This window comes from Gorilla gorilla, chromosome 15 (assembly GCF_029281585.2).
Source record: "Gorilla gorilla gorilla isolate KB3781 chromosome 15, NHGRI_mGorGor1-v2.1_pri, whole genome shotgun sequence".
In the NCBI taxonomy this organism is placed as follows: Eukaryota; Metazoa; Chordata; class Mammalia; order Primates; family Hominidae; genus Gorilla; species Gorilla gorilla.
The window spans coordinates 21,069,216-21,092,195 of NC_073239.2; the positions used below are offsets into that span (position 1 = coordinate 21,069,216).

The 22,980-nt window shown below is 35.7% G+C and overlaps 1 protein-coding gene across 6 annotated transcripts in view; it reads left to right on the forward strand.

Annotated features, from left to right (window-relative positions):
• RALGAPA1 (Ral GTPase activating protein catalytic subunit alpha 1) overlaps positions 1-22,980 on the forward strand; it is a 274,207-nt gene that overhangs the window by 222,623 nt on the left and 28,604 nt on the right. For all 6 annotated transcript variants that reach the window (XM_055361294.2, XM_055361295.2, XM_063697698.1 and 3 more), the window contains 2 exons: positions 17,586-17,744; positions 19,575-19,702. In XM_055361294.2, the coding sequence (XP_055217269.1) occupies positions 17,586-17,744; positions 19,575-19,702 (287 nt within the window). The remainder of the gene's footprint in view (positions 1-17,585; positions 17,745-19,574; positions 19,703-22,980) is intronic.

Genomic DNA, 22,980 nt, shown 5'->3' on the forward strand with positions numbered 1-22,980 from the left:
TTTATGCCTTTTGTTTACATTTTAGAATATTGTTAGAAATTGCCTAATAAATGGATAATAGCTAGGAAAACTAATATATGGGTACTAATTAGATTGCAATGAGTGGTGGGGTAGAGGTAATTAATAAGTCTATGAAAGCATATTCAGTGAAAAGTTTGTTACAGAATTTTTTGGCATATACTTTTTAGAAGTACAAGATAAGACATCAATACTGATAATAGTATATGATGTTAAATAGGATTGGAATAAAGTTTTGTTAAAACTTCACATAAACCATTTGTTCCAGGAATTTATCTTAAATCTCTATGAAAATAAATTATACCCAAAGTAGACACAGTTATAAGTATAGTGTAAAAAGATAAATAAGCCAGGCACAGTGGCTCACACTTGTAATCCCAGCACTTTGGGAGGCTAAGGTGGGAGGATTGCTCAAGCTCAGGAGTTCGATATCAGTCTGGGTAACATAGTGACACCCTGTCCTTACAAAAAAAATTAGCCAGGCATGGTGGTGCATGCCTGTAGTCCCAGCTATTTGGAGGCTGAGGTGGGAAGATTGCTTGAGTCCAGGAGCTTGAGGCTGCAATGAGCCAAGATTGCACCACTGCACTACAGCCTCAGTGACAGAGTGAAACACTGTCTCAAAAATAAATAAATAAATAAATTTAATCAGGGCTCCATGGGCGTAATTTTTAAACCCCAATGCAGAGTTTAAAATTAATAATATATTACTATTCTGCTGTCCTACAATAGTGACTGTTTTAAGTATATTTCTCATATATTTCTTTTTTAAACATTTACTTTTTTAATTGATAAATTGAAATTGTATATATTTATGATATACAACACATTTTGATATATGTAAACATTGTGGAATAGCTAAATCAAGCTAATTAAAATATGCATTACCTCACATACCAGTTTTTCATGCTGAGAACACTTAAAATCTATTCTCTTAGCAATTTTCAAGTATGCAGCATGTTGTTCTTAACTATAGTCATTATGTTGTACAAAGCTCTCTTTAACTCATTCCTCCTAACTTAAATTTTATGTCCCTCGACCAGCTTCTCTCCATTTTCAAACTCTTCCCCATAAGCGCTGACTCTCTCCATTTAAGGAAAATGGCATATAATGAAACCAATTGTATTCTATCATCAAATTTATAATGAAATTATGAAGGATATGACATTATTTGAAGGCCTGCTATATGTTGTTTTGCTTAAAGTTGCAGTTTCCAAGAACCTATTGATGACATTGTGAGGACTTACTGTACTCCATCTTTCTATGAATTCAACTGTTTTAGATTCCACTTAAAAGTGAGATCATGGTTTGTCTTTTTGTGCCTGGCTTAATTTACCTAACATAATGTCCTTCAGGTTAATCCGTGTTTTTATAAATGACAGGATTTCCTTCACTTGTAAGGTTGAATAGTGTTCCATTTTATATATATACCACATTTTCTTTATCTATTCATCAATTGATGGACTCTTAGATTGATTCCATATCCTGGTTATTGTGAATAAGGCTGCACTGAATGTGAGTGTGCAGATAATCTCTTTGACATACTGATTTCATTTTCTCTGGATATATACCCAGTAGTGGGATTGCTGGATCATAATGATAGTTCCAATTTTTAATTTTTTGAAGAACCCCCATACTGTTTTCTGTAATGCCTGTACTAATTTAAATTCCCACTACCTATGTAACAAAGTCCTCTTTTTTCCACATCCTTGCCGTTACATTTTGTCTTTTTGATAATAGTCATTCTAATAGGATATCTCATCATGGTTTTATTTGTAAAAATTAATAGTATCTTAGATTGCAAACCTAAAAGTGGAACAAAGTAGATTATTTTCTATTAAAATGACTTTTTTGTTAAAGAAAACCATGTCAGGATATTTTTACTTCACTGTATTAAACTTACTAATTATATGGCACTTGATACTTTATTCCTGTGACCTTTGTAGAAATGTCAAATAAGATGCCTGTTTCCCTCAAAATAGTCACAAGGGCCCTTAATTATTTTAAAAGAAGCATCTGAAATGGATGTTTAATAATCCTTTATCATAGCAAATAAGACAAATTTTAGGCATGATAGCACCATTTAAGAGTTGTTGGCCGGGAGCGATGGCTCACGCCTGTAATCCCAGCACTTTGGGAGGCTGAGGCGGGCGGAACGTGAGGTCAAGAGATTGATGGATCATGAGGTCAAGAAATTGAGAGCATCCTGGCCAACATGGTGAAACCCCATCTTTACTAAAAATACAAAAACTAGCTGGGCGTGGTGGCACGTGCCTGTAGTCCCAGCTACTCGGGAGGCTGAGGCAGGAGAATTGCTTGAACCCAGGAGGCGGAGGTTGCAGCAAGCTGAGATCACACCACTGCACTCCAGCCTGGTGATAGAGTGAGACTCCGTCTCAAAAAAATAAAATAAAAGAGTTGTTAAATGACTGAGTTTTATTTTTTTATTTTTTTAAATTATACTTTAAGTTCTAGAGTACATGTGCACAACGTGCAGCTTTGTTACATATGTATACATGTGCCATGTTGGTGTGCTGCACCCATCAACTCATCATTTACATTAGGTATATCTCCTAATGCTATCCCTCCCCCTTCCCCCCCACCCCACCACAGGCCCCAGTGTGTAATGTTCCCCACCCTGTGTCCAAGGTTCTCATTGTTCAGTTCTCACCTATGAGTGAGAACATGCGGTGTTTGGTTTTCTGTCCTTGCAATAGTTTGCTCAAAATGATGGTTTCTAGCTTCATCCATGTCCCTACAAAGGACATGAACTCATCCTTTTTTATGGCTGCATAGTATTCCATGGTGTATATGTGCCACATTTTCTTACTCCAGTCTATCATTGATGGACATTTGGGTTGGTCCCAAGTCTTTGCTATTGTGAATAGTGCTGCAGTAGACATACGTATGCATGTGTTTTTACAGCAGCATGATTTATACTTCTTTGGATATATACCCAGTAATGGGATGGCTGGGTCAAATGGTATTTCTAGTTCTAGATCCTTGAGGAATCGCCACACTGTCTTCCACAATGGTTGAACTAGTTTACTACCATCAGAGACTATAAACACCTCTACGCAAATAAACTAGAAAATCTAGAAGAAATGGATAAATTCCTGGACACATACACCCTCCCAAGACTAAACCAGGAAGAAGTTAAATCCCTGAAAAGACCAATAACAGGCTCTGAAATTGAGGCAATAATTAATAGCCTACAAACCAACAACAGTCCAGGACCAGACGGATTCACAGCCGAATTCTACCAGAGGTACAAAGAGGAGCTGGTACCATTCCTTCTGAAACTATTCCAATCAATAGAAAAAGAGGGAATCCTCCCTAACTCATTTTATGAGGCCAGCATCATCCTGATACCAAAGCCTGGCAGATACACACACAAAAAAAGGAGAATTTTAGACCAATATCCCTGATAAACATCGATGCAAAAATCTTCAATAAAATACTGGCAAACCAAATCCAGCAGCACAACAAAAAGCTTATGTACCACAATCAGGTTGGCTTCATGCCTGGGATGCAAGGCTGGTTCAACATACACAAATCAATAAACGTAATCCAGCATAGAAACAGAACCAAAGACAAAAACCACATGATTATCCATGATTATCTCAATAGATGCAGAAAAGGCCTTCGACAAAATTCAACAGCCCTTCATGCTAAAAACTCGCAATAAACTAGGTATTGATGGGACTTATCTCAAAATAGTAAGAGCTGCTTATGACAAACCCACAGCCAATGTCATACTGAATGGGCAAAAACTGGAAGTATTCCCTTTGAAAACTGGTACAAGACAGGGATGCCCTCTCTCACCACTCCTGTTCAGCATAGTGTTGGAAGTTCTGGCCAGGGCAATCAGGCAGGAGAAAGAAATAAAGGTATTCAATTAGGAAAAGAGGAAGTCAACTTGTCCCTGTTTGCAGATGACATGATTGTATATTTAGAAAACCCCATTGTCTCAGCCCAAAATCTCCTTAAGCTGACAAGCAACTTCAGCAAAGTCTCAGGATACAAAATCAATGTGCAAAAATCACAAGCATTCCTATACACCAATAATAAACAAACAGCCAAATCATAAGTGAACTCCCATTCACAATTGCTTCAAAGAGAATAAAATACCTAGGAATCCAGCTTACAACGGATGTGAAGGACCTCTTGAAGGAGAACTACAAACCACTGCTCAACTAACTAAAAGAGGACACAAACAATAGAAGAACATATCCATGCTCATGGATAGGAAGAATCAATATCGTGAAAATGGCCATACTGCCCAAGGTAATTTATAGATTCAATGCCATCCCCATCAAGCTACCAATGAGTTTCTTCACAGAATTGGAAAAAAACGACTTTAAAGTTCACGTGGAACCAAAAAAGAGCCTGCATTGCCAAGACAATCCTAAGCAAAAAGAACAAAGCTGGAGGCATCACGCTACCTGACTTCAAACTATACTACAAGGCTACAGTAACCGAAACAGCATGGTACTGGTACCAAAACAGAGATATAGACCAATGGAACAGAACAGAGCCCTCAGAAATAAAACCACACATCTACAACCATCTGATCTTTGACACACCTGACAAAAACAAGAAATGGGGAAAGGATTCCCTATTTAATAAATGGTGCTGGGGAAACTGGCTAGCCATATGTAGAAAGCTGAAACTGGATCCCTTCCTTAAACCTTATACAAAAAAAGATTGAGTTTTAATTAAAGTTGTACTCTGAAATGATGAAACTTTCATGCTCTAGATTTATTAGAGAATAAGTTCATTTTAACCATTTTTTAAATCATTTTTAACTAATTCATTGGCTTTAAGTAGTCTCACAGTGCTTTGCAACCATCACCACTGTCTCTTTACAGAACTTTTGCATTTTCATTTGTTTCAAAATATTTCTTAATTTCTCTTGAGATGTATTATTTGACCCATGTGTTTTTAAGAAGTATGTTGTTTAATCTCCAGGTATTTTGGGGTTTTCCAACTATCTTTCTGTTACTGATTTCTAATTTAATTCCATTGTTCAAGAGCAGACATTTTATGATTTCTATTCTTTTGAATTTCCGAAGGTGTATTTGATGGCCTAGAATATGGTCTGTCTTGGTGAATGTTCCATGTGAGTTTGAAGTTCTGTCAGTTTTTGCTTGATGCATTTTGATGCTTTGTTGTTAGGCACCTACATGTACAGATTGCTGTGTCATCTTGTAGTATTGACTCCTTTGTTATATGAGGCTTCTCTTTATCCCTGATAACTTTCTTGCTCTGAAGTCTGTTCTGCCTGAAATTAATATAGTTACTCCTGCTTTCTTTTGATTAGTGTTAGCATGGTATATCTTTTTACTTTTAGTATATATTTGTCTTTATAGTGGCTTTCTTGTAGACAATATATATGTTTTTAGCTCCACTCTGACAATCTCTTTTAATTGGTTTATTTATAACATTGATTCTCAAAGTGATTATTAATATGTTGAATTAATATCTACTATATTCTTTACTGTTTTCTATTTCTGTCTGCTGTATTCTGTTTTCTATTTTTGCCCTTGTTCTTTGTTCCTGTTTTTGTCTTTTATACTTTTTCTGCCTTTTCTGGTTTTAATTGAGCATTTTATATGATTCCCTTCTCTCTCCTTTCTTAACATATCAATTATGCTTCTTTTTTTAACTTTTTAACTTTTTAGTGATTGCTGTAGAGTTTACACTATACATTTGTAGTTAATCCAAGTTACAAGTCCACTTTCAAATTACACTATACCAACCGGGTGCAGTGGCTAACACCTGTAATCCCAGCCCTTTGGAAGGCAGAGGCTGGCAGATCTGTTGAGCCCAGGAGTTCAAGACCAGCCTGGGCAACATGGTGAAACCTTGTTTCTACAAGAAACACAAAAGTTAGCCTGGCATGATGGTGTATCCCCATGGTCCCAGCGACTTGGGAGGCTGAGGTGAGAGGATCACCTGAGCTTGGGGAAGTTGAGGCTGCAGTGGGCCGTGATTGCACCACTGCACTCCAGCTTGAGTGACAAAGTGAGACCTGTCTCAAAAAAAAAATTATACTGTACTGCTTATATATTACTGCTTGCAATAACAAAGTATTCCTAATCCCTCCTTTCCATCCCTTGTATCATTGCTGTCATTCATTTCACTTGTTTTAGGTATATATAAACCTATATATATATGAATATGAGCATACATATTCAAATACATTGCTGCTATTATTAAACTATATTCTGTTAAACCAATTATGACTAAGAAAAATAAAAGTTTTAATTTACCGTCACTTATTCATTCTGCATACTCTTCCTTTCATCATGTAGATCCAAGTTTATGACATATATGTTTTTCTTCTCTCTGAGGAACTTGTTTTAACATTTCTTGAAAGGTAGGTCTACAGGCTGCAAATTCCCTCAATTTTTGTTTGCCTGAGAAAGTCTTATTTCTTTTTCACTTCTGAGGGATAATTTCACAGGGTGCAGAGTTCTAGGTGTGTGGTATTTTTTTCCCTCTCTCAATACTTTAAATATTTCACTCTACTCTCTTCTTGCTTATGTAATTTCTGAGACATCAGAAGTAATTTTTATCTTTGCTACTCTGTAGGTAAGATTTTTTTTCCTCTGGTTTCTTTGAAGAATTTTTCTTTCCCCTTGATTTTCCAAGTTTAAATGTGATGCACCTAGGTGTAGTTTTTTGACATTTACCCTGCTTGGTGTTCACTGAGCTTCCTAGATCTGGGTTTATGACTGACATTAAGTTGGGGAAATTCTGTTATTATTGCTTCAAATATTGCTTCTGTTCCTTTTTCTCTTTCTTCTTTTGGAGTTCCCATTACATGTATTTACATCTTTCATGGTAGTCCCACAGTTTTTGCATATTCTGTTTGAATATAAATCTTTTTTCTCTTAGCTTTTCTGTTTTGGAGGTTTCTATTGAGATATCCTGAAGCTCAGAGATTCTTTCCTCAGCTGTGTCTTGTCTGTGAATGAGCCTATCAAAGACATTTTAAAATTTCTGTTCGTGTTTTTTTTAACTCTAGCATTTTTTCTTGATTATTTTTTCCTAGAATTTCCATCTCTCTACATACATTGTCCATCTGTTCTTAAATGTTGTCTACTTTTTCCATTAGAGCCCCATAGCATATTAACCATAGTTGTTTTAAATTCCTGGTCTGATAATTCTAGCATCTCTGCCACATCTGACTCTGGTGCTTATTCTGTTCTGATGCTTGTTCAGTCTCTTTAGACTATGTTTTTTGTCTTGTAATTTTTTGTTGAAATCTGAACATATGCTCAGTAAAAGGAACTCTGGTAAATAGGCCTTTAGTGGTATGGTGGTAAGGTGTGGGGAAAGGGGAGGCACTCCATTGTCCCATCATTAGATTTCAGTATTTTGCTGAGCCTGTGGCCCTGGATTGTGAACTTCACTAGTGTTTTTCAGTCTCTTCCCTTAGGTGGGACAGTATAACCTTCCAAGGAGCCAGAGTTGGCTATTTTTCTTCTCCCAGGTAGGTTAGGCTTTGGTAAAATAGTTTCTACTGAGGGCAGGCCTTTTAAAGAAGAACAGAATGTTTTGGTGTGTTTCAAATAATTGTTTTTCCCCTCCCCCTCCATATAGCAAGAGGATATTTTTCTCTATTATTCACTGTGAGGACCTGGTAGAGCTCTTGGAAATAAAACTCACAAAAGTAGGGAAGTTCCCCATAAGACTGGTTTCTCCTGGAGTTGCTAACTCTTAGACTTGTCCACACTGAGCTTCCAGCAGTTCGATTTTAGTTCAGGTTTTCCTACGCTGGCACTAGATTCCATCAGTCAGCTGTAATTATCTGTCTCTCTCCAGTGGGACACCAGGAATGGGGAGGGGAGCATTTTTCCTGTGACTTCATGTCTCTGATGATGCTAAAAAGAATTGTTGATTTTCAGTTTGTTCGGCATTTTATTTGTTGTTAGATCAAAGTGGTGATTCCAAACCTTTATATGCTGCACCAGAAACTGGAAGACCCAGAACTTGTTTTGTTGTTTTTTGTTTTTGTTCCAGAACTTTTTTAAATTTTCAAACAGCAACTTTGTACCCATTAAACAGTAATTCCCCATTCCTCCTTCCACTACCCCTGGTAACCTCTAATCCACTTCCTCTATGAATTTGCCGGTTCTAGGAACCTCGAATAAGTGGAATCATAAAATATGTGTCCTTTTGTGCCTGTTTTACTTAGCATGTTTTCAAGATCCATTCATGTTGTAGCATACATCAGAATTTCATTCCTTTTTAAAGCTGAATAATAATCTGTTGCAAGTATATACCTCATTTTGTTTACCCATTCATCTGTGGCTGGAAATTGGGTTGTTTCCACCTTTTGGTTCTTGTAAACAATGTTGCAGTGAACATTGGCATACAAATATCTATTTGAATCCCTGTTTTCAATTTAGCTATACAGCTAGGAGTGGAATTGCTGGGATCATATGGTAATTGTATATGTAGCTTTCTGAGAAATTGTCAGGATGTTTTCTACAGCAGCCGCATCATTTTATATTTCCACCAGCAATGCCTAAGGGTTGCAATTTTTCCACATCTTTGCCAACACTTGTTATTTTCTGTTTTAAAAAAATAATTATAGCCATAGTAGTAGGTGTGAAATGATATTTCATTGTGCTTTTGACTTGTGTTTCCCTTCTAATGATATTGAGCATCTTTTCATGTGCTTATTGCCCATTTGTATATACTCTTTGGAGAAATATCTTATTTTCTCTAGTAGTAATTTAAATCAATTTAAGTAAAATTTACTTTGTCAGTGTCAAACTAAATTAAAGCAATGTTTCAGCTCTATATGTATGAACAATGTGGTCATATACGTCCTGATACTGCGATTCTCCAAGAAACAATAGCAGCTTTTAAGTCCAACAGAAAGGGAATTTTTATTTGATCTCATAATTCAGTGTAATTAGCTTAAACTTTCTTTTCGTAGAAATTTTTTAAAACCTTATAAACATTGATTTCTCTATATACTGATGTTTCCCGTTTCCCTATACCTAATTACTGTTGCCTTAATCTTTTCCTCAGAGTTCTAGTATATAAGATTTTTCTAAGTAGCAGGCTTATATTTTAGTTTTATTTTAGTATCACTTTATTTTTGATAGGTTAAATGTTTAAACTTAATCGTAGAAGCCAGTTGTCTTATACCAGTTGTCCTTGATAAAAAATCACTTTCTGTATTGGTATTTTTTCTCCTGAATTTAATAAATTCCACATTAGTGGTAATAAGTTGAGGCTAGAACATGGGTCCTATTATAAATGAACAATTGGATATCATTAGGTTGTCCCCCCTATCCTTTGTACATATATCTTTAGGTGTGTTAATCCATTCAGTAGACACATTAATGAGCACAGGTTGAAGTGTAATATTGGAGGAAGTAAGGCTTGTTGACCTCAGCAAGGAGTTTAATACCTCTAATTAAATTAGATAGTCGACAGTCAGTATAAAGAAATAGCCATGCCTCTGGCAAGCTAGAATTATTTATGACTCTGGTCCTTTGCTTTAAACTTGGTAGGGTAAAATCATTTATATCCATTTTATAGAAACTAATTTTAGTTCTGATTTTTTATTTAAAATATGTGATTTGTAAATTATTTTCAAACATTTTATTTTCTCAGAATGAGAAGTAAATATCCTTGGACCTATTTAAATGTAGCATTTATATTTCTTGTGAAGAGAAGCTTTTTCAAGGCTCAAGACAGTAGCAGCAGAATATTTACAACATAGACTATACTTCTTGAGCAAATTAGCCAAACATTCAGTTTAGCTAAGTTTCTCTTAGAAATGTTGCACCACCATATAAAAATCCTGATATAACCCCAGTCCAAGCAATCTGTTCTATAAATTATCTCTTCCTGAGGAAGATTGATGGAAAATGGTTAAAAATAATTTCCACTTAACTGAGTGTATTCACCCCTAAAAATCAAAAGTGCTGCAAGCATTGGTATAAAGTGTTCATAGGAGCCTCTCTCATTTCCTCTGTCTCCTTGTTCTAGCCACTTGCTGATACTCTGCTTCATAGGTAGCTGAATCATCCTTTTAGAAGTTTGATGAAGATCAAGTTGAGATCATTGTAGCATACTTAGTTGAACTCTCTAGTCTATGTTTCATTTCCTGGACCCCACCAAAATAGGGGGAAAGAAGCACTTTATTTAAGTCCATTTCCTCTGAAATACTATTAGTGTAATGGAAAGTGTTTCATTTTCTGTCTTGAAATTTACTCACAATAGTTGTGCAAATAAATGAACCTTGTAGTGCTGCTTGGTCTGATTTTTTATTTTAAATCTGTTTTTCTTTATTTTATACGGAAATATAAGATACTTTCCAAAGAACTATATGCTAAATATAGTCTGAAAAATGAATTTGTTAAAAAATAAATTTAAAGAATAATTTTTAAATTATTTCATTATTTTAGTAAAAGTGAAGTTAGGATTATAGTTAATAAGTGCTGTGAAATTATACTTATTGTTTGAGTCCTAAATATAACAATCTTATAAAAGAAACTCTGCCCGTAACTCCAGTTTTTACATATATACTCCTGATGACAAGAATAGAGGATTGAGAAAACAGAACATATAAATGGTTCAATGCAAGTTTATCTTACCACAGTAAATGTTATGTGGGTGAGATAGCAGAGGCCTCTCATTGTATAGGGAATAAAATTCTTTTTTTTTTTTTTTTTGAGACGGAGTCTCACTATGTTGCCACACTGGAGTGCAATGGCACGATCTCTGTTCACTGCAACCTCCGCCTCCTGGGTTCAAGCGATTCTCCTGACTCAGCCTCCCGAGTAGCTGGGACTACAGGCATGCACCACCTTTTAGTAGAGACAAGGTTTCACCATGTTTGCCAGGATGGTCTCGATCTCTTGACCTCATGATCTGCCCGCCTCAGCCTCCCAAAGTGCTGGGATCACAGGCGTGAGCCACTGTGCCCAGCTGGGAATAAAATTCTAATTCCTCACTATGGCACTACGTGATTTGGCCCCACCAGCCTGCCTACCTCTAGATCTCATCTCCTGTCTTTTTCCTTTTCATTTACCATAATCTGGCCTCACTGACTGACATTCTAACCTTCCAACATGTCAAACTCATTCACATCTTAAGGGCTCTGTACACTTACTACTCTCTCAGTTTGAAATGTTTTTTTCTCCACATTATCAGGCTTCCTCATTCCAATTGTTCTGTTCTTAAACTCACATGACAGTTTCTCAGAAAGACCTTTTTAGACCATCCTAGCTAAATAAGCCCCTTTCTACTCAGGAACTTTATCACATTACCCTATATTATTTTCTTTATAGATTTATCAGCGTGTAAGTTTACCTTGTTTATTTTTGTATATGTTTATCTGACTCCTCCCACTAGAATATCAAGGTCATGAGAACAAGGACTTTGTCTCTTTTGCTTACTGCTGTATCTCCAGCACCTAGTACCAGGCCTGTTGGCATTTAACAAATGCTTGTTCAGTGAATTACCACAGCTACCATAGCCACAAATCAAAAGAACTATCTATAGACACCTTTGTCTTTATCAAAGTGACATATTTAAATAAATGCCATAACTGCAGATAATTCTATTTTTATGCTATGTACTGGGTAATGATAGGAAAAAAATGCAAGATAAGTATTGTTATATTATCTTTTTAATAGTCACCAGTATTTATTGAATGCCCACTCTGCTAAGGCATAGTATTGGATGCTGTGCCTGTTGTTTTCAAGAAACTTTTCCTGATTGCTAAAAATGAATAATCTAAACAGCAAGTGAATGTAGGAAAATATGTGTGACTATTAGAAGGTATATTAAAGCATGTTTTCTCACATGATTGAGGGGTATATCATAGAGTGTGTTTTACTAAGTGTGAGTGCCTGAAAGATGGGGGAAAGAATGGGAACTTGGGGCAGTAAGAATACTAAGTTACAGTTTCTACACATATACCCCTATCTCCTAAAGTAACTGCCTAACCTAATTAACTTCTGTGTGTTCTTCAGCTTTTAGTTCAAGAGCTATTATAGATCCATGTCCTTTGTTATTTGTATTCAGAAAAGTATATTTAGAGCATCATTTGTATTTTTAAATTATTTATTTATTTATTGTATGGTTATTTTACTCTGTCTCCTCCACTGTACACAAAGCTTTGCTAGCAGAGACCATGTCTGTTTTTACTCATTGTTGCATCTGCAAAAGCTAGCATTTGGTCAGCTCTCAATATTTGGTTATGAATGAAAGAAGGTGAATATGGAGGAGGGAAGGAAGAGAAAAAAGACTTTTAAGACCTCATTAATTAGTATGTATGGTATGTAGGATGAGTAGCATGTGATCTAGGACAGCAGTAGAGGAATAGGAAGGAAAGTACAAAAAAGGAATATACTTTTTTAAAAAAATGAAGAGCTCATTAGCGATGTAGTAAGGAAAACAGAGTAATCAAAAAAGACTAAAAGACAATCAGGTTTTAATCCTGAGTGATTATAATTAGTTGTTAGGTACTTTTAACAGAAATGGAGAAGTCAGGAAGATAAGTTGATTTAGTGAGAGACATAATACAGTTACTTTATAAGAATTCTAGTCTCCAGCCCCAGATGAGTGATATTATATGGCACTGAGGAAATCTAGAATTGACTCTGGAATTCCTGTTGGTAATCATGGAGAATGAGTGCATTGCCATAAGATGAATGTCTTAGTCCATTCAGGCTGATATAACAAAAATACCATAGACTGAATGGCTTATAAACCACAGAAATTTATTTCTCACAGTTCTGGGGGCTGAGAAATCTAAGATCAAGATGCTGACAGATTCGTTGTCTGATGAGGGACCACTCCCTTGTTCACAGATGACCATCTTCTCATTGTAACCTTATATGTAATAGCAGAAGAGTCAAGTAAGCTCTCTGGGGTCTCTTTTATAAGGACATTAATCCCTTATAAAGGAGCCCTCATAACATAATCACCTCCCAGAGTTCCCTACCTTCCAATACCAACACACTGGGGGGTTAGGATTTCACAATATGAATCTGGGGGGTGGATGGGATGCAAACATTCAGTCTGTAGCAATGGGTGAACATCTGATTTTCACAGACGAACATGGAGCAGGCCATAGACTATAGAAATTAACCGACATTCATGAGCTTCATGTCAGTGCCTGGCAAAACAGGATTATTAAACAGATGGTTTGTGAGCACTTAGATAATGAAGTGTAGTGATCACTAGGAGCCACCATGAGTTCACCATAACAAATCACATCAAAATAACTTAATTTGTTTTAATAGGATTACTAGATTAGGGAAAACCATAGACTGCAATAAAGCATTTAACTAAGTTGCTTGTTGTGGACAAGTTGAAGAAATGTGGTCTTAATAAGAGTTTGGTAAGTATATTCATGAGTGATTGTATAATCATATTCATAGCACATAAATTAATTATTTAACAAGAAACAATATAGGGAGGTGGTTACAGTATAGGTTCTAGAACTAGCCTGCCTTGGTTTGAATCCTGGCTCTGCCACTTACTATTTGTATGACCTTAGGCGAGTTACTTCATCCTTTTAAGCTTCAATTCCTCTCCTGTAAAAATAGGGATAATAATAATTATTACTACTTCATAGTGTTGTTGTGGAAATTTAATGAATTGTCACAAACAGTAAGCAGTAAGCACTTAATAAATACCTTTAATAAATATAGGGTTTTGTGGATTTTTTTAACCAGGAGGAAAGTCTGTAATGACTTGCTGTAAGGCTCTTAACCAAGCCTGTCCCATTTGACATTTTTGTCCAAAATGTAAATGAAGACACTGGAATTTGAACTTAAGGATAGCCCAAATCTGGCAGAGAGCCAGCACATGAATAGCATAGTCAGGCTAACAATAGACCTTCATAAGCTTAAAGATAATCTGAACCTGGCAAGGGAAAATTATGAAATCCCTTCTTTAGTTCTAGCAGTCAATTGTACCTGCTTCGAAGAACTTTGTAAGAAAAAGACTTAGAAACTTGAACTGACTACAAGTTCCATTTAAGCCATCATTTTTAAAATGCAGAAAGTAATTTATTGAACAGACTGAAGGAAGAAACAGCCCCACTGTGGGTTTGCTGTATTATCCAGAGCATGTGTTGATACTGTAATTCTATTCCATACACAAGTTTAATAGAAACATTAGTAAACTGAGACAATAACCCAAGATAATGAATATGTTTGTAAACTGTAAGAGGAGCTAAGAAGAACACTTTTAACCTGGAAAAGGAAAGGTGAGATATATATTAGACTGATCTTCAGATAACAGAACATATATAGAATACAGATTGGATTTATTTGGTAAGGCTCATTTTGGAAGAGCTAGCATCCAGAAGGCAGTTTTTAGCTTAGTATTAAGATGTTCTAATGATTGTAGCTCTTTAAAAATGAAATGGGGGCCAGGCGCGGTGGCTCACACCTGTAATCCCAGCACTTTGGGAGGCTGAGGCAGGCGGATCACCTGAGGTCAGGAGTTCGAGACCAGCCTGGCCAACATGGTGAAACCCCGTCTCTACTAAAAATAAAAAATTAGCTGGGCGTGGGGGTGGGAGCCTGTAATCCCAGCTACTTGGGAAGCTGAGGCAAGATAATCACTTGAACCTGGGAGGTGGAGGTTGCAGTGAGCCAAGATTGCACCATTGCACTCCAGCCTGGGCAACAAGAGCGAAACTCCATCTCAAAATAAATAAATAAGAAATGGGTTGATTTGTGAATTCATAAAATCCCCAACCTTAGAAGTATTCAAGCCGAGGCAGGATGTCTACTTATCAGGCATATGGTGGCACAAGCTCCTGTATCAGGTGGGAAATTAGAACTTTAAGGTCTCTTCCAGTATTAACATTCTAGTGTATTTGAGGACTTCACTTGTACACATGTTAAATTTCATTTAGCTGCTTTGTCTTCTTCAAGTAATAATAGTCATCTGTAGCCTATGTTATATACCTTGAGTTCCAAAATGACTTCAGTAGCAGTTGAAAGAAATTTAGAAGAGTAGTTTGGTTGCCAATCATTTTAACAGACCTATCCCAGAAGTCTTCTACTCTATTTCAGAAATGAATTAGCATCTGGGTCAATAAACATGTAGGTAGGAACTTCTTTGGTGGTTTTAGAGTATAGCAAAACCTACTGGTTATACAATCTTTTTTTTTTTTTTTCTTTGAGATGGAGTCTCACTGTGTCGCACAGGCTGGAGTGCAGTGGCATGATCTCAGGTCTCTGCAACTTCTGCCTCCCAGGTTCAAGGAATCCTCCCTCCTCAGCCTCCTGAGTAGCTGGGATTACAGGTGTATGCCACCACACCTGTCTAATTTTTGTATTTTTAGTAGAGACGGGGTTTCACCATGTTGGCCAGGCTAGTCTCAAAACTCCTGACCTCAGGTGATTCGCCCGCCTTAGCCTCCCAGAGTGCTCGGATTGCAAGTGTGAGCCACCACACCCTGCTCCATAGGACACAATCTTGTAAGTCCATAGAGATAAGGAATAAATAAAATCAATATTAAATAATATATAAAGTATGTCAAACATACATATGCCTGAAATTTCTATTAACGCTTAACCATTAAAAATGGATTTTTTCAGTAGTCTTTCAAAAATTCCCAAGACACATAGCAATGATTAGCAATTTCTCAATTTGTGTCTAATTACTATGTAAGAGATTTTAAAGATATAAAAACATATCTCATTATGACAGCCTAAAATAATTACTTATTTAGCATTTGAATGTAAATGATAAGGGATTTCATGAAGCTTTTCGCTTAAAATGTTTGAACATGTTTAGAATGACTTTGTTATGTACATGGTTCTGTGCCAGAAATCTTCATTACAACAGCTTGGCAAAAATATGTTGTTCTTTTCCATTAAACTTATTTAACAGACTTTTAATACCATACAGAAGATATTTGAACAAGCTTCAGTTATAAAATAAAAGTACACTTGCCGTTTTTTCTCGTTTCTTTAGATAAGTGGGCACTAGAAATTATAGATAGTTTTGGCAAGAGTTCAAGGGTTAATGTAGCAGATAAATAAAAGGAATTTTCTGTAAATTGAGACCTGCATTATTTCAGTTGTCTTGTCTTTCCTTACCTAACTCATTTAATTTTAAAAAGTAAATACCTAAATTCTTCCTGACAGTGTGCTCAGCTTTTACTATCGTTTATTACTTCAATTATACTTGATATCACTTAGAACAATCTGCCATTTGGAAATCTCAGTATAGCCTGGAGCTTAGTATTAGATCTGGCTGCTATTGTAACATGTACAGCATATGACATTAATGTATCAAAATTAGATTGGATCATCCCTCCTGGTTAAATTTATTTCACATTTCTTTTGTATTCAGTTAACATAAACCTATTAGGGAAGCTGACACATGGGGATGGCTGTATAGGAAGGATATTTTTAAAGTATTTTGATTAAAAAATGAAATTATGAAGCCATGGCTTCTCTGAGTTGTGTAATCTTTTTTGCTTTTTAAAAATGTCACAAAGCCCAAGTCCCACACATTTATATTATTCAACTTGTGTATGCATATAAGGAGTTACTCCAGGATTAAGGAGTGACAGAAGAGAGGTTTTCACTAATTGGACTTAACTCCTTTCTTTGTTTAAATCAGATATTAAGTTCTTTTTCCTACCCTATGTTCATCCTTAAGCCAAAATAAATGACATATTTCTGAGATAGAAATTGCCCGTATGTTAGCTGATAGCGTAAATATTGATGACAGTTATCCCAGGTTTACTCTTCTAAACCTTTTCACCTGCCGTATGTCTAGTTATCTGAAACTAATGGAAATCCCATGTAAGATCTGCACTAAAAGTCAACTCAAATGCTCACAGTGGCAGAATCAATAAACGTACTAGTATAATGAAATTTTATAATAAAATGCATTATTCTATAGCAGTCTCTATGAAGAAAACTTAAGACTACAGGGCATTAAGTTCATTTTTTTAATACCTTATTAGAAATCCAACTTCTGAATGTTTTGTGTTTTTACAGTTTTAATTATCATAATGTTAACTCTCTCTGATTGCCAGAAACACCTTTGTAAGCAAACCCCACAAACATTTAAATAACATCTTGAGGGTCTAACAATTCTCAAGACATCTATTTGGAAGAATTTTTGAGTTTCATGGGCAAAGAAAACCTGGAAATAAATTTGTTAAACCAAACATAATCAACTTTCTCTTACTCAACTGGGGATTATCCAATTTATGAGTTACTTACTTCTTTTTTTAAAACAATCTTTTAAAAGATCTGTTAGTGGAGACTTGGTGCAGTTGCTGGTTAAGGAGAGTATTTGGGCTATATGTGAATCTTTTTAAATCTAAGTTCTCTGTTACCCATTGATTATTGACAATTGAAATTGTCTGGTCTTCTGCAGTGTCTCCTAATGTTTTTGAGTGTTTGTGTTTCATATGTAAAACTGACCAAGTGCAATTTAACAATTTTTTAATTTCGTTTTTCCCCTTTTTATGTTGTATGTGACTGTATGACTGTACTCAAAGAGCTTTTAAAGCAGTATAAATTGTTTTCTTGTCTTTCCAGTTGAGACATTTGGGAAATGATGAAGTGCACATTGTTTGGTCAGAGCATACTAGAGACTACAGGAGAGGAATTATTCCCACAGAATTTGGTGATGTCCTTATTGTAATATATCCAATGAAAAATCACATGTTCAGTATTCAGATAATGAAAAAACCAGAGGTAAGAACTCCTTATCTTCCATTTTAATAATAGATTTTGGTTCTATAGGGGTTCATGGGTTTCTTTCCATGTTACAGAATAAAATTTGGAGTAGGCATCAAGTTGTGAAACTGAGGGTAAATGTAACATAGACCCTGGTAGCTACATGGATTGCCTAAGCCTGGTTCAGAAGGAGCTAAAACAGAATAAATAGCAAGAAACTGTGTTTAAATGGAGGATTTGGCTAGGTAGTGCCAGAGTGAAAGTTCCTTTGTACTAAGCTCAAAAAGGACTTACCTTTTATTAAGAGAACAATTACAATTTCCTAAAAATCACAGTAAGAAGTAATCATTTACTTTATAATAGGACTATATGATTCCTATATTTTTAGTTGATATATCTTATTAAGATTGCATGATTATTAGTCATGTCAATAAATGAGGATTCTACAAATTGAAAAAAATAAGCCAAATGGTTCAGTCACCTATCCTATAGTTGGATGTCTTATATATACACCATAGAATTCAAACACACTATTGCAGAAATATTTTCTTCCAGGATAATAAAAGTTTGGTAGTATTTTCGGTGTGTTCCTTCCCTTTTTTAAACTGAATTCTTCAGTTTCTAGAAAACCCACATTTGACAATTGATTAAGAATCTTCAGAATTCCTTGAATTGGATTAAGTTTCTCATGTATGAATTTCTTATGTGTGAATTTAGGTTTCTTCAGGGTTCACCTAAACCAGAGGCCAGCAGACTGTGGCCCATAGCCTGGTTTCATACAACCCACAAGCTAAGAATATTTCGGTTTTGGTTTTGGGTTTTTTTACATTTTTAAAGAGACGTTTTGTTGTTGTTGTTGTTGGTGGTGGTGGTGGTGGTGGTGGTTTTGTTTTGGTTTTTGGTTTTTTTGAGACGGAGTCTCGCTCTTGGTCTGTCACCCAGGCTGGAGTGCGGTGGCGCAATCTCGGCTCACTGCAACCTCCGCCTCCCGGGTTCAAGCAATTCCCTGTCTCAGCCTCCCGAGTAGCTGGTACTACAGGTGCCTGCTGCCATGCCCGGCTAATTTTTCTATTTTTAGTAGAGACAGGTTTTCACCATCTTGGTCAGGCTGGTCTCGAACTCTTGACTTCAGGTGATCTGGCCTCCCAAAGTGCTGGGATTACAAGCATGAGCCACCACGCCCAGCCTTAAAGAATTAAAAAAAAAAAAAAATTGAAGAATATACAACAGAGAGAACATGTGACCACAAAATCTAAAATATTTACCATCTTATCCAGAGCTTACCTCCTTGCCTTCAGCTGCCATTTATGCCAACCTTATTCAAACAGAATTTCTAAGTTTTGAAACCGTGAGTGAGTCACCTCACAAAAATAACATTTAATTATCAAAACATAGATATTTTTTCTAACAAACTGTGTAATAAGGGTTTTAGGTTCTGTAGTAAAGCTAGTGTCACACAAAAATAATGAAAAAACTAACTTCTTGCCTATAAGTATATATTTTTCTTTTGTTCACTCAATGGAGAAAAGGAAATTTACTTCTAGTGTTGGCTTTTTGTATACAATTGAAACTAGTAAAATTTGAAAATTGGCTAAGTGTGTAAATTATTTACTCAGTTACATGAAGCACATAGTTCTTTTGAATAGACACCCTATAAACCTTTGACATTTTTATTGTCCTAGTATGAGTGACCCATCACAGAAAAGAATTGAATTCAAATAGTATTTTTACTGAAGGAAGAACTAAAGAAGCAGCAGAAATACTTTTGGATGCAAAGTGTCTTGATTGCTCTTATTTACAATCTGTCTGTAATTTGAATGTAAAATTATGTTCTGATTTCTCAATCAGGTTCCCTTCTTTGGTCCCCTTTTTGATGGTGCTATTGTGAATGGAAAGGTTCTACCCATTATGGTTAGAGCAACAGCTATAAATGCAAGCCGTGCTCTGAAATCTCTGATTCCATTGTATCAAAACTTGTATCCTTTTTTTAATGTAATGGTTTCTACTCTAACGTATGTCTACTCACAAAGGTAAATATTTCTTATGTATTGTTAAAGCCTTTTATTTTCTAGGGTTTTTTAAATTATTATTTTTAGTAGAAATGGAGTATCATTATGTTTCCCGGACTTGTCTCAAACTCCTGGGCTCAAATGATTGTCCCACCTTGGTCAGCCTCCTAAAGTGCTGAGATTACAGGTGTGAGCCACTGCACCCAGCCTGATTCCCTGTTTATTGATGTATAGATGGTTCAGTTCCTCCCCAGTGTTGGAGCAGTTATATTTGAATGATATATTTTCTTTCACATGCTTTTTTTTTTTTTTTGAGATGGAGTCTCACTTTTGTCACCCAGGCTGGAGTGCAATGGAACGATCTCAGCTCACTGCAACCTCCGACTCTGGGGTTCAAGTAATTCTTCTGCCTCAGCTTCCCAGTTAGCTGGGATTACAGGCATCCACCACCACGCCCAGCTAATTTTTGTATTTTTAGTAGAGACAGGGTTTTACCATGTTGGCCAGGCTGGTCTCGAACTCCTGACCTCAGGTGATCCGCCCGCCTCGGCCTCCCAAAGTGCTGGGATTACAGACCTGAGCCACTACACCCAGCCTTCTTTTATATACTTTTAATCAGTACTGATCTTTTGGTTAATTAGAGTCCCATTATGTGTCAGGTACTCTACGACTCTGGAGTTGCAGAAGTAATCAAAACAGTCATTGCAAATAATTCAATCTAGTTGGGGAAACATACTGTATTCAGCATACATGTTGTTAATAGAGATATGGGCAGGTATTCCAGAAATATAATAACAAGGGGTCTCTCACTCACCTGGATGGAGTGGTGTTGTCAGGAAACACTTCTGAAAAAGTGAGGATTGAACCAATTTTGAAGGACAAATAAGAGTTAATCAGGTGGAAGAGCCAAAGAGCCTTCCAAGCAGAGGGAACAACATAATCAGAGACATGGAGGTATGAGAAGATGGGGAATGTTTAAGAGCATAACTTCCAGAGCCAGATTGCCTAAACTCAAATGCTGGCCATGCTTTCTTAGCTGTGTAGCCTTGGGAAAATTATTTAACCTTTTTGAGCCTGAGTTTTCTTGTCTATAAAATGAGAATGATAATAATATCTAGCTCATGGTGTTATGACAACTAATAATGAGTCAATATGTGTAAAGCTCTTAAAACAGTGCCTGGCACACAACATACACAAAGTTTTAAATTTAAATTGTTTTCTGATATTCCTTTCTAAAATAAATTTATGTTTTTCATATAATTTTTCTATATGATTTAAAACATTTTATTTTTTATATAATAAGCTGTAAATGATAAGCTTTAAAGGAAGGTTTTTAAAAATATCTTATGTTCCAGTCCACATGAAATAGATTTATTATCTTAACTTGGTAGTTTACCACGTACATTTTCTTCTTTTGATGAAAATTGACTTAAGCTATCTGATTACTCTGTAATTTCTCATGTATTCTGACACAGTGAAATGGAATTGCAGGTGGATCATGGTATGTTACATTGATTAAGCTTAATGACATTTCTGTAGTATTTCTTTTTCATAGCATTTATATCTTCACTTACTTTAAACTGATAACTCATATTTGAAGTAGTCATTTTAGTGAAATGATAATGACTAAAATGAGCCTTGAATTGTTAACAAAAGTATAATTTGGAGACATCCACTAAATAGAGATTTATCAATTGAAAAGAAATTTCGGTAGGCAAGTTCAGTGAGTAGTATGGACATGGGGAGTTTATTTCTAAGTCACTTGTCTTTGACTATACAGTCTGTTGATTGTTTCTGAAGATTGTTTTGAAGACTATATTGTCTGTTGGTTGTTTGAAGCATTAGGAGGAACTATTCAAGAAGACCCTTGAGTTTTTGTGAACCCTGCTGAGCTCAGCCAGCAATCAGTTTCATTTCCTTTACCTTTGGGGCCTGGAATCTTGAGTCTTTTCCCCAGATGTGAATAAACTATGGGGAGATTGATTTGTGAAACCCATACTCACAGCTTACCATTTATAAGGTCCACACATACCATGTGCCTTTTTTAGGAATTACAGCTTCATTCCGTAGATACAGTATCTTTTTCCTTTAAACAAAACAAGATGCTTACTGACAAATTCTCACTTTCCTAGTCTACTTTTTCTAAATATTTATTATTCTGATTTTTATCTCATTGTAATACAGGTTGAATATCCCTTCTCTGAAATTCTTGAGACCAGAAGTGTTTCAGATTTCAGATTTTTTTGGATTTTGGAAAATTCCATTATACTTACCAATTAATTGAACATTTCTAATCTGAATACCTGAAATCTGAAATTCTTCAGTGAATGTTTCCTTTGAGTGTCATGTCAGAGCTCAAAAGTTTCAGATTTTGGAGCATTTTAGATTTCAGATTTTCAGCTTAGGGATACTCAACCTGTACTTCCATAAAAGCTTTGTAGTTTTAATCTGTTTATTGGCATATACTTTTCAGTTTGTTGTCTCCTGAATATCTCTAGAACAGTAGCTAATCTAACATGTAATATACAGGTTATTACCCATAAATTTTATCCACTCTGTTAGCTTCATCAAGGATGTTTACTCTCTGACCTTTGCCTCTTTCACAGTTCACTATATCCTAATGTCCATTCTGAGAGTGTCCTCTGTCATTTCATTAAAGGTGCAATTGAAAGTGGAGCATAGAGGTAGATATGGAAGAGTTTGTACTTTCTTGTGTAAATAAATGTCTTAGGTCTTTTTGGAAAGTGGTGAGATCGATTAGATTGTAATGCAAAACTCTATTTGCCTCTTGTGTCATAAAATAGGAACTCAACTTACTGAGCAAGCACAAACTTTCTGACATGAGGTACAACAACATTTAAGATGCACTCCTTACCAAGTAATTTTAAAATGCAAACTCAAGAGTTTTGGGAATATGGCTTAATTTTTTTTTCTACATCCCTGTTCATAGTCTTCTATTTCAGACTTCATGTTACACTAAAGGTATATAAAAGCTGGCTTTGCAGTTAGAAAGCATTAATTTTTAACTCAAGCTCTGCCTTGTGATCTTGGCCAAGTCACAGAATCTCTGAACCTCACTTTCTTCAGCAGTAAAAAAGATGCTAATAACCATCTCAGAATTGTTGTAAAGATTAAATGAGATAATGAACTTGGATGTACTTAGTAGATATAATAATAAGTTACATTATTTTGTGCAATGATTAATCCTGTTATGTGTAAAGATTACAGTCCATATAAAACAAGTC